The sequence below is a fragment of the Acinonyx jubatus genome, chromosome D3 (genome assembly GCF_027475565.1).
Source record: "Acinonyx jubatus isolate Ajub_Pintada_27869175 chromosome D3, VMU_Ajub_asm_v1.0, whole genome shotgun sequence".
Classification (NCBI taxonomy): domain Eukaryota; kingdom Metazoa; phylum Chordata; class Mammalia; order Carnivora; family Felidae; genus Acinonyx; species Acinonyx jubatus.
This window is the reverse complement of record NC_069392.1, coordinates 34,070,498-34,086,983: the sequence shown is the minus strand read 5'-3', so window position 1 is coordinate 34,086,983 and position 16,486 is coordinate 34,070,498. Positions and strand designations below refer to the sequence as shown.

Below are 16,486 nucleotides of genomic sequence, written 5' to 3'. Positions count from 1 at the left end.
GCTTACTTTATTGTAAGAATAAAGCATATGATACACAAAAACCCACAAAATATGTGTTAATTGACAGTCTATGTAATTGCTAAGGCTTCCAGTCAGTAGTAGGCTATTATTAATTAAGCTCTTAGGAGTCAAAAATTAATATGTGGATTCTCAACTACACAGGAATCTGCACCCCTAACCCCCATGTTGCTCAAGGGTCAGTTGTTTGAGGATTAAAGATAAAGTTGAAGAAATCTCCCAGAAACTAGGAAGCAAAAAGACAAAAGTGAAGACACAGAAATGAGAAAAAAGATTACTTTAAGAAACCTAGTATCTTAAGAGTTCTTCGAAGGCAGAACATTGAAAACAGAAAGGATATTAAATAAAACCAGAAATTTTCCTAGACCTGAAGGAACATGGGTCTTCAAATTATAAGCATTCAGTTGAATGCTCAGCACAATGGATGTAAAAAGACCAAGATCAAGATATATTATCCTCCGGACGCTGGGTGACTCCGTTGGTTTCACATCCAATTCTTGGTTTCAGCTTGGGTCGTGATCTTGCGGTTCATGAGTTCAGGTCCCATATTGGGTCCTCTGACAGTGCGAAGCCTGCTTCAGAGTCTCTCTCCCTCTCTCTCTCTGTTCCTACCCCCTTGTGTGCTCGCTCTCTCAAAATAAATAAACTTAAAAAAAAAAAAAGATACATTATCCTGGAATTTCGGAACAACAGGGGCAAAGAATGTCCTGAAATTTACAGAGAGAAGAAACAAATCATTATATAAGGTAAAAAAAAAAAAAAAAAAAATCAGAATGGCATCAGACTTTTCATTAACAACCCTAGAAGCTAGAAGATAATGGAGTGATACCTTCAGAATTGGAGGGAAAATTGTTTTTTAATGTAGATAAAGGTATTTTCTGACATGTAAAAAAATCTCAAAATATTTACTTCTTCAGGAATTTTCTGGAGTTGGTGATTCAACAAAATAAAGGGAGTAAATCAAAAAAGAAGATAGGATTGGGGCACCTGGGTGGCTCCGTTAGTCAGGTGTCCGACTTGATTTCAGTTTGGGTCATGATCTCATGGTCATGAGATTGAGCCCAGAGTCAGGCTTCTCGCTGAGCATGGAGCCTGCTTGAGATTCTCTCCCTCTCTCTGCCCCTCCCCCACTCACGCTTGCGCGTGCACGCACTCTCTCTCTCTCTCTAAAAATAAACATTAAAAAAAAGAGTCTGTAAAGAACACAACACAAAATTGAGGAAAGGGTATTTCTGGGGTTATAGGATGAAGGGAGCTGACAGCTGGGAAGCAAATCTTAGAGAGCAACCAGTCCATTTCAGAGCACATTAGAAGGCTTGGAGAAAGGAGTCTGTAACAAAAAATGAGAGTATACTGAATCGAAGAGGACTGTATTTGTAGCAGAATGGGGGATGAATTAAAGATGGTTATGTAGAAAACTAAGCAAATGAAAAATCAAGGCAGTTAACTCCACAGGGGAAAAATAAAGTTGTGTAAGAATGGAAATTTAGTCATAGAGCACTGCTTGGCTCAACATTTTTATTAGGCCTAATGATGCACAAGAAATACATATGTAATTATGTTAGAATGCTAGGAGGAAGGGAAATGTATGTGTATGGCAGGGGAGAGGATGAGAGTTGGTGACAGATGGCTGAATCCACATCTTACGTTGTAAGACAATAGGCAGCGCCTAAAACTGAAAAATATGGAAGAAGCAAACTTAAGTGTGTTACCTAAATATGTGGAGATACATTTTGGAGATAGTCGTTCTTCACCAGTGGCCTTGAAAAGCTAGCTGATCTTTTAAAATCGTAAGCATGTGTAATTTGATAAAAATTAGCAAACAAAAGGGATAAAATATTAACAGTTGGAATCATGAGTTATTTGTTTTTTTGATACATTCTTATCTTTCACATTTTCTAACTTGATAGTTTATTCTTTCATAGTCCAGAAAAAATTTTTCCATTATTCACTATGAGTCTTAATTTTTCTTACCTATTTTTCATTTGTTAGGAATTCCTAATTTACAACATCTTGTTTCATAAGGTTTCTTTAAAAAGACATATATTTCCTAAATACAAGAAAATACCATTGTTGTGTGTTGGGAATAAATACTTGATCTCACATGAAGTTTGTGGTCTAGAATAAGGGTAGAGAAATGTGTTAATTAATTATAGTATAGATTTGTATATATAGAACACACAATGGAAATAGAAGGTGAAAACAAGAAGAGACTGTAAGCAAGCAGGATTAATAATATTTGATGTAGACTACAGTGAAAAACAAGGGCCAGTGCTGACTCCCAGCTTTCTGGCTGCAGTGACTGGGTATATATAGGTGCTAGTCACTAAGAATAGAAATAGATAAAAGATAAAGTAGATGTTTTAATGAGCTTTATTTGGGATCTATTGGTTTCAACTATTGCATTGTAGTTGCATTATATTTATTACATACAATACATAGTTATTGTATTTGCATTGAAATACAAATATATTCATCGATATATCCAGGATATTTGTGTTTGGAGCTCAAGAGAGAGGGCTAAGAAAGAGCAAACAAGAGAATGAAAATAAATGAATGGATTGCAAATTGTCAATCACATTCAAACAGAGTGGGTGAGATCTCCAAATAGATGGTGTAGACCAGAGCATGGGACTGTGAATCAAGGACAGAGCCCTAGGGAAACAATCATTGGCTTAGATCTTTACAGATCCCATTTCATGGGACTGATGAACATGGGAAAGATGGGACATTGCAGGTAGAAGAATGAAGAGCCATAAAAGTCAAGGTCGTAAGGGTGAACATCTTTTCAGAAGCTTGACTATGAAGGAAAAAAGATTTGACTAGAGGAGGGGAATATAGGTTTAAACAATTTCTTGTTTCATCCGTGTTTCATTTCTTTATTGCCATTTTTTTTTTTTAAGATGAAAGAGACTGACTTCTAAGAAAGCCAATCAAAAAGAGGTTTAAAAACATGGAAGAAGATAAGCAACAAACAAAAGAAATGAAATAACTAGCCAGGCACATCCTGGTTTTGTGGAGCCCAAAGTTTACTGTATGTGGTAGGAGACAAGAGAGCTTAAGAACTGTGTCAAAGTAATGAATACAAAATTAGATACAGGACACTGTAATGGGACCATGAAAGTCAGGGCCTTAAAGTCTAAGATTCACTAGAACTAGGGCACCTGGGTGGTTCATTTGGTTAAGCATCTTAGCTCAGGTCTTCATCTCATGGTCGTGAGTTACAAGCCCCATATTAGGCTCTGCCTATTTTATTATTTTAGGCATGAGGCCTATTTTATTATTTTTTTTAATTAAGTTTATTTATTTTGAGAAAGACCAAGACCATATGAGTGGGGCAGGGGCAGAGAGAAGGAGAGAGAATCCCAAGCAGGCTCTGCCCTGCCAGTGCAGAGCCCAACATGGGGCTTGAACTCACAAAACCTCAAGATCGTGACCTGAGCCGAAACCAAGAGTCAGACACATAACTGAGTGAGCCACCCAGGCACCCTGAAGCCTACTTTAAAAAAAAGATTCATTAGTTCTGAATAAATCCATGTCTGTTCCTAACAGTTTAAATTCCTAGAAGTTGGGAGAGAAGATGATTAAGAGCATTAGTAGTGATATTAGCCTTAAACAAAAGGATAATACTTCTTTTGAGACTCCCTTTGGAATATACATTCTAAGAGGCCAAGAAGCTTGTTATTCTTCTTCGTGGATTTATCTACAAAAGTTGGAGCAGTGCTCATTAATAGATACTCAGTAAATATTTGTTGAATAGATGATGGAACAGGAAGAAAAATGATCTGATTTAGTGCTCAAATAACCCAGCTTAAATTTTATGGAGGAAACATCTTTGTAGTAGATAAGATCAGATTGAGGGTAGATGGCAATGAAAATGGAACTTGAAGAAAGTAATCATGATTTAGAATAGACAGACACTGAGGAACAGAGGCAGAGTAGATGAGGCAGAAGGATATGTGTTTTCAAGAGAATGGTTGAAATGACACGAACACTGAAGAGACTAAATCTTCCTACTGTTTAATATTGCAGATAGTCAAACTGTTACTTCGTCATGGTGGAAATCCATTTCAAGCTAATAAGCACGGGGAGCGCCCAGTGGATGTAGCAGAGACAGAGGAGTTGGAATTGCTGCTAAAAAGAGAGGTGCCTTTGTCTGATGATGATGAAAGTTACACAGGTTCGTTTCAGATAATCTACATTCAACTGTTTGTTTGACGTGGTGTTTAGTAAAACATTCTGATTCTGCTTTACAATACAGAAAATGTTTGAGTTCCTTAGAATAATGTTAGCCAGCTAACATTCTGTTATAACATTTATAACATTCTGTTATAAATTAGAGAGCTACTAACCAAACCCTTCCTGTTTTTCCTGGCATTAGTGAGTCATCTTTGCATTTTGACTTCTGTGATTTAGGTGGTTGAACTCTGCTCATTGTTGTAAGGTAGGGGCACAATTTATAAACATCGTATTAAAAAGGAAGGATCTAAAAGAATATTTCAGAAAAATTTTGACGTACTTGGTTTCCTTTTAAACATAAACAATTAAAGATGTAACAGAAGAAAACTTTCCTGCGTTGAAGAAAGTCTTTTACATATAGTTTGAAAGGATTCATGTTTCAGGCAAAAATCCTCATTGAATTTATTCTTCAAGAATTTATTAAGAATCATAATGGCCATATCCTCAAAAAATTTTAAAGAATTTCTACAAGAAATTAGGTAATACTACTTCTTATAAATAAGGGAATAAAGGGGCGCCTGGGTGGCTCAGTCGGGCGGCCGACTTCGGCTCAGGTCATGATCTCGCGGTCCGTGAGTTCGAGCCCCGCGTCGGGCTCTGTGCTGACAGCTCAGAGCCTGGGGCCCGTTTCAGATTCTGTGTCTCCCTCTCTCTCTGACCCTCCCCCGTTCATGCTCTGTCTCTCTCTGTCTCAAAAATAAATAAACGTTAAAAAAAATAAATTAATTAAAAAAAATAAAATAAAATAAAATAAATAAGGGAATAAAAATCAAACCATACTCATTTAATCTCAGCCATTTCCAGAAAGCAGTAAAGCAACATTTATACTTTTGAGGCAGAAAGGTCTACCCTGTGCTTTTTTTTTTTTTTTTTTTTTTTGAGGTAGAAGTGACCTATAACATTATGTTCCAAGTGTTCAACGTAATGATTTGGTGTTTGTATATATTGCAAAATGATCACTACAGTAAGGCTAGTTAACATCCATCATCCTACATAGTTAAAATATTTTTTCTTTTTTTTCTCGTGATAAGGAATTTTAAGATGTGTCTTAGCAGCTTTCAAATACATAGTACAGTATTATCACCATGCTGTACCTTCCGTCCCCATGACTTACTTATTTTATACTAAAAGTTTGTACATTTTGACCCCTTTCATCCATTTCATCTAGTGCCCACCTCTGGCAGCCTATAATCTGTTCTCTGTATCAGTGAGCTTGGGGTTTTTTTGTTTTGTTTTTTAGATTACACATATAAGTGAGATCATACAGTATTTGTCTTTCTCTGACTTACTTCACTTGGCATGATGACCTCAGGGTCCTTTGTAGATGGCAAGATTTCACTCTTTCTTATGGTTGGGTAATTTATTAATGCATATGCCACATCTTTTTTAACCATTCATCCATAGATGGACACTTGGGTTGCCTCCATATCTTGGCTATTGTAAATAATGCTGCAGTGAACATGGGGTGCATATATCTTTTTGAGTTAGTATTTTTGTTTCTTCAGATAAATACCCAGAAGTGGAATTGCTGGGAATTATGGTAATTCCATCTTTAATTTTTTGAGGAGCTTCCATACTATTTTCCATAGTGGCCGCACTAATTTACATTCCCACCAGCAGTGCAAAAGTCTGTTTTCTCCACGTCTTTGCTAACACTTCTTATTTCTTGTCTTTTTGGAACTAGCCATTCTCACAAGTGTGAGGAGATACCTCACTGCGGTTTGCAATTCCCTGATAATTAGTGATGTTGAGCATCTTTTCATATATTGTTGGCCATCTTTACATCTTCTTTGGAAAAATGTCTATTCAAATCCTCTCCCCATTTTTAAATTGGATTGTTTGCTTTTGAGTTGTATGAGTTCTCTATATATTTTAGATGTTTTTATGAGATACATGATTTTCAGATATTTTCTCCCATTCACTAGGTTGCCTTTTCATGTTGTTGATGATTTCCTTTGCTGTGCAGAAGTTAGAATCTCAGTGTTTTATTATGAACATGTTCAGCGGTGCCTGAGTGGCTCAGTTGCTTAAGTGTCCGACTTCAGCTCAGGTCATGAACTCATGGTTCATGAGTTCAAGCCCCGTGCAGGGCTCTGTGTTGACAGCTCAGAGCCTGGAGCCTGCTTTGGATTCATATTCATTCACTCTTTCCTTCTTCTCTTTCTCTCTTCCTCTTCCACATTGCACACTTTCTCTCTCGAACATAAATAAAGGTTTTTAAAAGTTAAAAAAAAATATTCAAACATACAGCAAAGCTCAAAGAATTATGTAGTGTACACTCTGTACCCACCAAATACAATTTCTTAGCTGTTAACTTTTTACTAGATTTTTTTTATTACATTATCACATATCCAATCTTCTTATTTTTTTGATGCCTTTCAAAATAAATTGCAGACATTTCTAAATCCTTTAGCAGGCATTTCATTAACTAGAGTTCTGTTTTCGCGTATGATTATTTAAGATAATATTTACATTTGTGAAATTAATCTTTAATGAAGCAGTCTGAATTTTGAGAACTGCATAGACCTATATAATCTAATCTTCTCAAGATACAGACTGTCTCTGTCATTCCAGAAAGTTCCTTACACCCTTTCCTAGTCAGTTCCCACCCCTACCTGATCATTTATATCTTTTATGGTAAAAATGATTAGGCAAGAATCACTAATGGCTGATAATCTACAGGGGACTTTTTGATGATGAGCAGAATGTTTACATGGCCTTTTTACCAATACCACAACAGAGGAGAAGGAAAACAGTAATGATAGAGAAGAGAAATTTAGCAGCACTGAACTTTGTGGTCAAAATTACCATCATCAAGGGAGGGATGGATGCACATCATGTGCCTTCAGATGTGATACCATGAGAAGGATATAATGTTACTCTTCTAGCATTCTGGCTGTGAATGCATAATCATGAGGAATGTTCTGGTTTTTTTCTTTTTAAGAGCCAGCACCATGAAAGATTAAGAAATGTCAATGTCATAAAGTGATAGAAATGTTCCATATTATGTAAAGAGATAACAGTTAAGGGCTATACCTGTTCCTTGTCTGGATCCTATCCTGGAGGGGGAGAATGACTATATAAAGAACATTATACCATACAAGGAATATGGACAGAAGATTAGCATTTTATCAGTGTAAATTTATGAAGTTGATAACTGTACTGTGGTGATAGATAATATCCTTATGTTTTAGGAAATATTCACTGAAGTAGGTAGAGGTAAAGAGCCATGATGTATATAATTTACCTTCGTGCAGTTCAAAGGAAAAAATGTATATATACACACACGTATATACAGAGAGAATACAAGTTATAAAGCAAGAGAGTATAACAATAATAGGCATATCTGGATAAAGGATATATAGTATTTAGTATTTTTTCTAGCTTTTTGTGAGTCTGAAATTATTTCCAAATGAAATTCGAAATAAATACTGGGGCACCACGTGGCTCAGTTGGTTAAGCATCTGACTTCGGGTCAGGTCATATCTTGCAGTTCATGAGTTCTAGCCCTGCATTGGGCTCCATGCTGCCAGTGCAGAGCCTGCTTAGGATTCTGTCTTTCTCCTTCTCTCTTTCTACCCTTCCCTTACTTGCTGTCTCTCTCAAAATAAATAAACTTAAAAAAAAAAAAAATATATATATATATATATATATATATGTAGGTAAACATATCAGTATATAAGCTTTCCTTGCTTTATGTGTTGAAAAGATATAAAAGCAGTGACATTAAGACAGTATGCAATAATCAGTCATTCCTAGTGCCCAGATTATAATCTTGAAAAATATTCTACTAAAAGTAAAATAAAAGCAGGATGGGGCACCTGGGTGGCTTAGTCAGTTGAGCATCCAGCTTCAGCTCCGGTCATGATCTCATGGTTCGTGAATTCAAGCCCTGTATTGGGTTCACTGATGGCAGCATGGATCCCACTTCAGATCTTCTGACCCCTTCTCTCTTGGCTCCTCCCCCACTCACACTCTCTCAAATTAAAAAAGAAAAATGAAAAGAAAACTGGGAAAAAATAGGTGATTCTTTGAGGAAATCTAGAAGATAAACTTGGGACATTTTGTCATTACAGATTCTAAGGAAACTATCAAAGCCTTGTCAAAAAGCCTTAGGAAACAAGTTGGAGGAATACCCACTGGCCAAAGATGGGATAGTTTGTGCTTCAGTAACAGTATTAGTTGCACCTATGTTTAAATCCATGATTCCATAGTGATAAATTTTTAAATTAATTCATCATCAGAGAACTAATTTGTTATCTTAAAAATTAGGCAGAAATGGAAAGTAATCATTTATTTTGCCTTTCCTATATGAACTTTATCACTGGGTAACTTTATAGGTGAGAAGTGTTTTCTTTTAAGATTAATTCAGCCAAAAGAATGGGAGAAAAGGATTAACTGTTTTGCAATTCCCAGTTAGTTAATATATCTAAGCATTGCTAACATTAAATTAAAAAAAAAAAATACTGCAATGCCCCCAATGAAAGAATACAATTCTCAGTCCTCAGGTTCCAGCTGCAACTTGGAGGAAATATCAGGGTTTGAGGGATATGCTGAACTTCATTAACCAAAATCTAGACTGTGGGAGACCCAGACAGCTTTGGTTCTTCAACAGAGATTGCATGAAAATGAAAAAGGATAACCTGTAGGAAAAAGTTAAAATGTTTAAAAAGGAGGGGCGCCTGGGTAGCGCAGTCGGTTAAGCGTCCGACTTCAGCCACGTCACGATCTCACGGTCCGGGAGTTCGAGCCCCGCGTCGGGCTCTGGGCTGATGGCTCAGAGCCTGGAGCCTGTTTCCGATTCTGTGTCTCCCTCTCTCTCTGCCCCTCCCCCGTTCATGCTCTGTCTCTCCCTGTCCCAAAAATAAATAAACGTTGAAAAAAAAAAAATTAAAAAAAAAATAAAATGTTTAAAAAGGAGAAAGACTAAAAAAACGAAGCATGTGTTTAATAGATGAGTTATACTTTTCTGGGGTATTTTTGCATAAAACTCAGTCGAGATAGATGACACTTGTAAGTTCCAGGATATTAGGGTTTGTTTGTTTGTTTAAGTTTATTTATTTTGAGAGAGCAAGCACAAGTTGGGGAGGGACGGGAAGAGAGAGAGAATCCCAAACAGGCTCCATGCTTTCAGCACAGAACCTAATGCAGGGCTTACACTCACAAAACCTCAAGAACATGACGTGAGCCAAAACCAAGAGTTGGACGTTTGACTGAGCCACCCAGGAATCCGTGGGATATTAGATTTTTTTTTAATACTAAGAAATTCTTGGGGTGCCTGGGTGGCTCAGTTGGTTGAGCATCTGACTCTTGATTTCAGCTCAGGTCATGATCTCATGGTTTGTGGGAATGAGCTCCACATCGGGCTCTGTGCTGAGAGCATGGAGCCTGCTGGGGATTCTCTGCCTCTCCCTCCCCCTCTCCCTCCCTTACTCTCCCTTATCCTCCCTCCCTCTCTCTCTGTCTACATTTAAAGATGCTAAGAAATTCTTACCTCTCTCTCTCTCTCTCTCTCTCTCCATTTAAAAGATACTAAAAAATTATTAAGATGATATGTTGGGGAAAGCCTGATAAGCTTTCAGTAGTTTTGAGGGGGACCAGCAATAGTAATAGTTCCTTTATTTCACTAAGAAAATGATCAGCATTTTTACTTCACTTAGGAAGTGATCAGCACTATCACCTATCCAAAAGTAGGATTAATTATAAGAAGAGGAGACCGAGGGTGGGGGCTGTAAAGAAGGAAAGAAAAATACAATATTGGGTAAAGTGTTGATAGCAGTATTGGGTGTAGTAGTGGTAATGTTAATGAATGAAACTAAAACTATAGGCAAAATTGTAAAGGGGGCAACATTCTTTCCAGCATCTGTTTTCACCTCTTAACCATCCAGTAGATCTAAGTTCCTTAAGTGGTACATAGACACTGCTTGGTAAATATTTGTTGAATTGCTGGGGAGGGTTTACTGGCCCTGAGGGATTATTCAGGACTTTTCAGCCTCCACAAATCCCAGGAATAGCTAAATCTGTAGGCTGAGTTCGTCCATTACAGAGACTAGAAAAGTTTGAGGAGATCTAGAATCAAACAACAGAGAGCCTTCTCCTGGTACTTTAGCTGCTAACTGGCAGGCACAGGGGTGAAGGCCACTTTACCTTCCACCACTACCTCGGTCTACTCCCACCATTGGGTTACAGTGTGCTAACAAAGAAAGGCAACCCTTCAAGGTTGTCTAGAAATCTGAGAGAATGATCATTTTAAACAAAATGTTAACCCAGCTAAATAAAACTACTAGAGGAAGCAGATTAACTTCGACAACAAAAATGAGCACTGAAGAAAATTCACGTACAGCACAAAATGACTTTTTGGAACTAATAAAAAACATGATTATACAAGCAGAACTCCAGTGAGGAATGATCATTGTTAGGGCTTTAAGTTGTCAGACTGGAAAATCATGTAAAATAAATCCTTACAACAAAGCAAAAATACAAAGAGAAAGAATCCTAAAAGAAAAAAGACTTAAGAGAATAGATCTAGGAAATGTAAAAGGTCAAACATGTGAGTAATATCTACAGGAATTTGAAAGGGAAAAAAAAGAAGCAGGTGAAAGATAGTCCATAATTAAACAAATAGAAAAAAAATTGTCCTGAGCTGAAAAATTTTCTGATAGCCTGAGTCTATCAGTTATAAAGGTGAGTGAGTTCCAGATGGTTTAAGATTTTTTTTTAACATTTATTTGTTTTTGAAGGAGAGAGAGAGTGTGAGTGGGGAGGGGTAGAGAGAGAGGGAGACACAGAATCCGTAGCAGGCTCCAGGCTCTCAACTGTCAACACGGAGTGGGGCTTGAACCCACAAGCCATGAGATCATGACCTGAACCAAAGTCAGACGCTCAACCACCTGAGCCACCCAGGCGCCCCCAGATGGTTTAATGAAAACATGTGTGTGCACACGCACACACACACACACACACACACACACACACACACACACACATATCCCCTCACATCCACCAGACATGTATTTGTCAGTTTCCTTAGTTCTGAATGTAACAAGTTATCTACCAGGAAATACTGTCACATTGGCATTGGACTTACAACTTTTTTTTTAATGTTTATTTTTGAGAGTGAGAGAGTATGTTATATGTGGAGGAGGGGCAGAGAGCAAGGGAGACAGAGGATCTGGAGCAGGCTCTGTGCTAACCATGGCAGCAGAAAGCCCCATACAGGGCTCAAACTCATGAACAGTGAGATGATGACCTGAGCAGAAGTCAGATGCTTAACTGACTGAGCCACCCAGGCTCTCCTGGATGTAGAACTTCTAACAGTGGAAGGTAAACTGTTGAGAGAAAATTGCACTATAAAAATTCTGTACCTGACCAAGGTATTATTCATATGTCAGGGTAAAAGAAAGATAATAGCAGACATTTAAACATTTAAAAGATGTACTAATAAGTATATTTTCTTATATTTAAAAAAATTTTTGGAAAAATAAACCAACAACTTACAAAAGTGGTTATTTAGTAGAGGAAGGGATATAAAAGGAAGTACGTGAATTGTTACAACAGTCTTTGAAAAACAGTCTGGCAACAACTAACAATACAAGAGCTCTTATCTTGTAGAGATATATACTAAAATATTTCTAGATGAAATGATATGAACAGGATGTGCCTCAAAGTGATACAGGGAGAGGATAAATGGAGGTATGAATTGGCCAAGGATTGATGGCTATTGGAGCTGAGTGATGAGTACATGATGGGCTAGTGGTTTCCTGGTGGTATAGTATAACATTGCCTACTTTTGTGTAAGTTCAAAATTTATCATTGTAAACATTTTTTTAAATAGATATGCTCCTTGATCTAGCAATTAAACTTCTGATAATATCTCATGTTTTTTTATAGCGCTGTTTTTAGTGGCAAAAGAAAAACTGTATGGTGATACAAGGGATTGGTTGCATAAATTGTGGTAGATAGTCACACAATGGACTATTTATTGTACAGCTGTGAGAAAGTAGGTCCTAATGCTATTACTTGGAGAGATTTTCATTAAGATATTTTTGAGTTAGAAAAATCAAGATAATCATAATATCTCAGTTTTAAAATGAATAATATTTGTTAAACCTCTAAGTTTGTGTATGTACATTGTGTAAAATCTTACAAGTATGGAACAGAATTTGAAAGGATATATACCTAGCGAAATGTACTTTGTTGAATCTGTTTACTAACATCACACATGATCTAACTGCCAGATCCCTTAGCTATCTTTTTACTCTCCTGGCAGAATTTGACAATGTTGACGTTCTTTCTAAAATTCTCCTGTGTTGGTTGTTGGAATGTGATTCTCTCCCAGCTTTCATCTAGCTTCCTGGACTGTTTGTACTCAGTTTCCTTCTAGAATCTCATCTTCATTTCTTCCTCATTCCCTTCCCATACATTCCTGTGTTGGTTTTTCCAAAGATTTTACTTTCTGGACTGTCTTCTCATGACACATATTCTCATAGATAAATTTCACCCACAGTCAGTTTTAACTACCATCAATATGGTGAGGTCTTCCAGATATGTATTCCATACTTTTCTCTTAAACCTCAAACCTGTATATTTAATTGCTCTCTGGATATTACCACTTAGAATTCCCACAGAAATCAGTAGACCTAAATAGAAGTTCTTTCTCTTCCATTTAGACTCCTTTTCTTGTTTTTCGTGTCTCGATTGATGATAGCATCATTTATCTGTATATATGTCACTTGGTGGTCATCTTAATAAACTCCTCTGTCTCCTTTTCCTTCAGTTTTTCAGCACCTGTTCTTGAACATTGATTATGTGTCAGGTATTATTTAAGTACTAGGGATACAGCTGATTAAGAAAATGAAGATGCTAACGTAATCATCCACTAACCTCTGTCAGTTTCTACTTCTAAAATATTTGTAAATCCATCTACCAGTTATAAGCTGCAAGTCATTTGTGCTGTGTGAGATCAGGGCTATAACAGTTAAAATTACCTTGGCTTTCATAAGAAAGTAAGAAAATAAGATTTGAAAAAGAAAATTTGTATATGGTATGTTAATTTTCCCATTTATTATGGCTATGAACTCTGTAACTCTGGTCTCTTCAGAAAACAGTGGCTGTGAAGAGCAGCTTTTATTATAAAACTTGCCATTAGAAAACAGATTGCCTGTGGAAGAGGGGAGGGATCATATCTGAACTTAAATGTTTAATTAGAGTGAAACACATCTTCAAGAGCCTTTTTTGATTTTCACTGATATTGTTTCATGTGTTCATCAACTATGTATTGATTTTTCAGAATATTTATTTTCCACATGGTGAATGTGCCTGAATTATTGCTTGATCAAAGTCCCTCAAGGAATGATGCAAAAATCATCAGTAAGTATCATACAAAAATTTTGGAGTTGCTGAAAAAGACTGATGAAAATACCCACTTTGTTTATTTTACATGAGGTCCTTGTTAGACTTAACTTTATCAAACTTCATCCAATCTAAATTTAGAATGTATTACTATCTAATCAAGAATAACTGCCCATAGATGTTTGTATGTATATAGCCTGATAGCATCATTACCCATCTGGTATATCACATCATCCATGTGACAGATACACTTTAAGAGTTGCAAAGTTAGATAATATAACCAAGACGCTGGATTTTAGAACTTAATAAATTTGGAGGAAATAGTATTAAATATGTAACATTTAAAATATGGCTTATTCCATTAGGCATTGTGCTTTATGCCAGTGCTACTCAGGTCAAGGTTGCTGTTCCACAAACTGTTACTGGTCCTCAAGATAAGGAGCTTGTGCCAGAATGTAAATCAACACATTGCTTCCCGTTACCAGGAAGGATGAAAGGCTATGAGTAAATATCAGCTGAATTAAACAGTGTGCTAGTGACATAAAATTGATTTCCAGTTTTGGTGCAGGCTCCTTATTTCTCCACAGATTAGTAATAATTTGCAGACTAGCCTCAGTCCAGAGACTACACTGAGTAGCTCTCCTAAGTCATGCATATCAAACATTTATAATATTGCAGGAATACATGTCTTGGTTAGTATAGCTTATTTGTATACAAATGTGTGGCACTTTTAAATTTGCATAATTCTTTAGTCTTTTTCCCCCCTAATTTCTGCCCTTTCCCCACAGTCTTATTCCACATTACCTTCCTGCACAGAAATTCTATCTAATAATGGTGTTTGCTACAAGTAATTGCTTCTTGCTGCTCTGCTGAGGACTCAGTCATATTATTCAGAGTCATGTCACACTCATGAAACATAATTATGGTAATGGAGAAGTGGGTAACTCTGTGTCACACAGTGCCCCCCCATACTTTCTGGCATTCATTAATTGCCAAAGTAGAAATTCTGTTACAGATTTACAGATACTAATTTTATTACTTAAGCAGAGTGACCAGTGAACAAAGTTGAAAATGCCAGTCATTGTCAAAAAAGGCATTCACCTTTTTCTTATGTTACTTCAACCACCAGAAATCTTGGCCTTGTTTATCGAGCAGCTGCTATAAACTTTCCTCACTTGCATACTTCACCTTAAGGAGATACTCCATCATAATAAATAGATGAGCTACTCTTAGCATCTGCTGTAAAAACAGATCAGGAAACTTTTAAAAAGACAGTGATATATTGTTACCCACTGGTGTTTACTGAGTACATTTCTGTGTCATAAAATACACAAAATGACCAGTATTTTTAAAGAGCCTTATTTTCTTAATGTTAAAATATTAAATTGTAACTATTCTAAATATATTGTCATACTTTGTGAAACTCATTTCCTCAGTTTTATATTTCAGGAGCTATGAAAATATGACTGGTTGATACATGCACATACGGAATTATAAGTTAAATCAATAGATCAAAAAAACAATTATTTAAGTCCAGATATACCAGAAATTTTTATTAAATGGATCATGTGATGTTAACAGTTTAACCATAAGTAGGAAGAAGCATCACCTTAGGAAGTTTTAAAGCAAACCTTTTAACCTTAGAAGTATGAAGATATCTATAGGAAGAAATTACATAAGATGTTTTTAGAGTGTTAAAATATATTATCAGCATACTTGATCATTATAGGAGTTTAGACTTGATCAAGCATTTTGTAGGATAAAGGAGTTTGCATGTTATATACCTAAAATTAAAGATTCTCCCTTTTAAGATGTAAAGAATATTTTATCTTCTTGCTTTCCAAATGGCATTTTTAAATCACTTCCAGAATATATGTTAGGAAGTGAGTTAGGCCAGGTGTGGAAAATTATAATCCATTTATAACCCAAGAACCTTATTTCGTTTAATTAGGACTGTTAGCAAACTCTCACATTAAATCCATTTCTGAACTGGTGGAGTGGCAGCAAGCACAGTGGTGGGTGTTCAGCACCCTTTCTGTCTCACCTATCCCTGTAGTACCAGTGCTTGGCAGAAATGAAAAGTCCAGTTAGGTAACCGTTATGTACAGAGGATTGAGAATACAGCATGATAGGCAGTGAGATATTCTTTGATTTCATGACCAACCAGACGAAATTCCATAGTGTTTTGCATAGTGTTTTTGCATGCTCTGCTTTTTCTCCTCTGCTTTGTGACATATATGGTACACTTGACACACAGAATTCTGAATTGTAATTTTTCAGACCTTCTTCTAAATATCACCAGCTGCTTCTATCTGAATCTCAAACAAAACCACTACAGTTCTCTTAGTTGAAAATCAATACAGATTTTACCATGTGTTTTTTTATGGATTAATTATATCAACCTAATACCAAAGCTTAAGAATATTTAATTCTACATGGAGTGTTTTTTAAAGAAAAATATGTATGTTAAAGTTTGTTAAGTGGAGAAAAAGGAAACAAAATTACTAAATTACCATTTACTGTAGGTGTTCATTTTTAGCAGTGTCTATACGAATTACACACTTCTATATTTTTTGCTTGTTCATATATCAGAAAAATAAATGGAAAATTGTGGTTGCAGTTGAGACGTTCTTTGGATGTCTGCAAATGAATACATTATAAGTCTTTAAATTTTATGGTACATAAAAAGCCTATTAAATATCTCTCTTTGAAGTTTATATAACCAAGAAATTTTAATTGTATATGCCCAAAATATGTAAGATTATTTTTTATAAATAGTAGGTTTCTTTGTTAATAATGTTAGTTTAATGGCTTTTATCACAAACTGAATTTCTACCAGTACCTAGCAACTTAAAGTGAGTCTGTCACATAATTATAA

General features: G+C 36.1%; 1 protein-coding gene across 5 annotated transcripts in view; it reads left to right on the top strand.

Annotated features, from left to right (window-relative positions):
* Positions 1-16,486, top strand: part of ANKRD12 (ankyrin repeat domain 12) — a 125,493-nt gene that overhangs the window by 73,196 nt on the left and 35,811 nt on the right. For 4 of the 5 annotated variants that reach the window (XM_027068492.2, XM_027068491.2, XM_015061608.3 and 1 more), the window contains one exon: positions 4,051-4,198. In XM_027068492.2, coding sequence (XP_026924293.1) covers positions 4,051-4,198 — 148 coding nt within the window. Of the gene's footprint in view, positions 1-4,050; positions 4,199-13,546; positions 13,627-16,486 lie in introns of those variants that run through there. The other variant, XM_027068495.2, reaches the window with a different exon arrangement.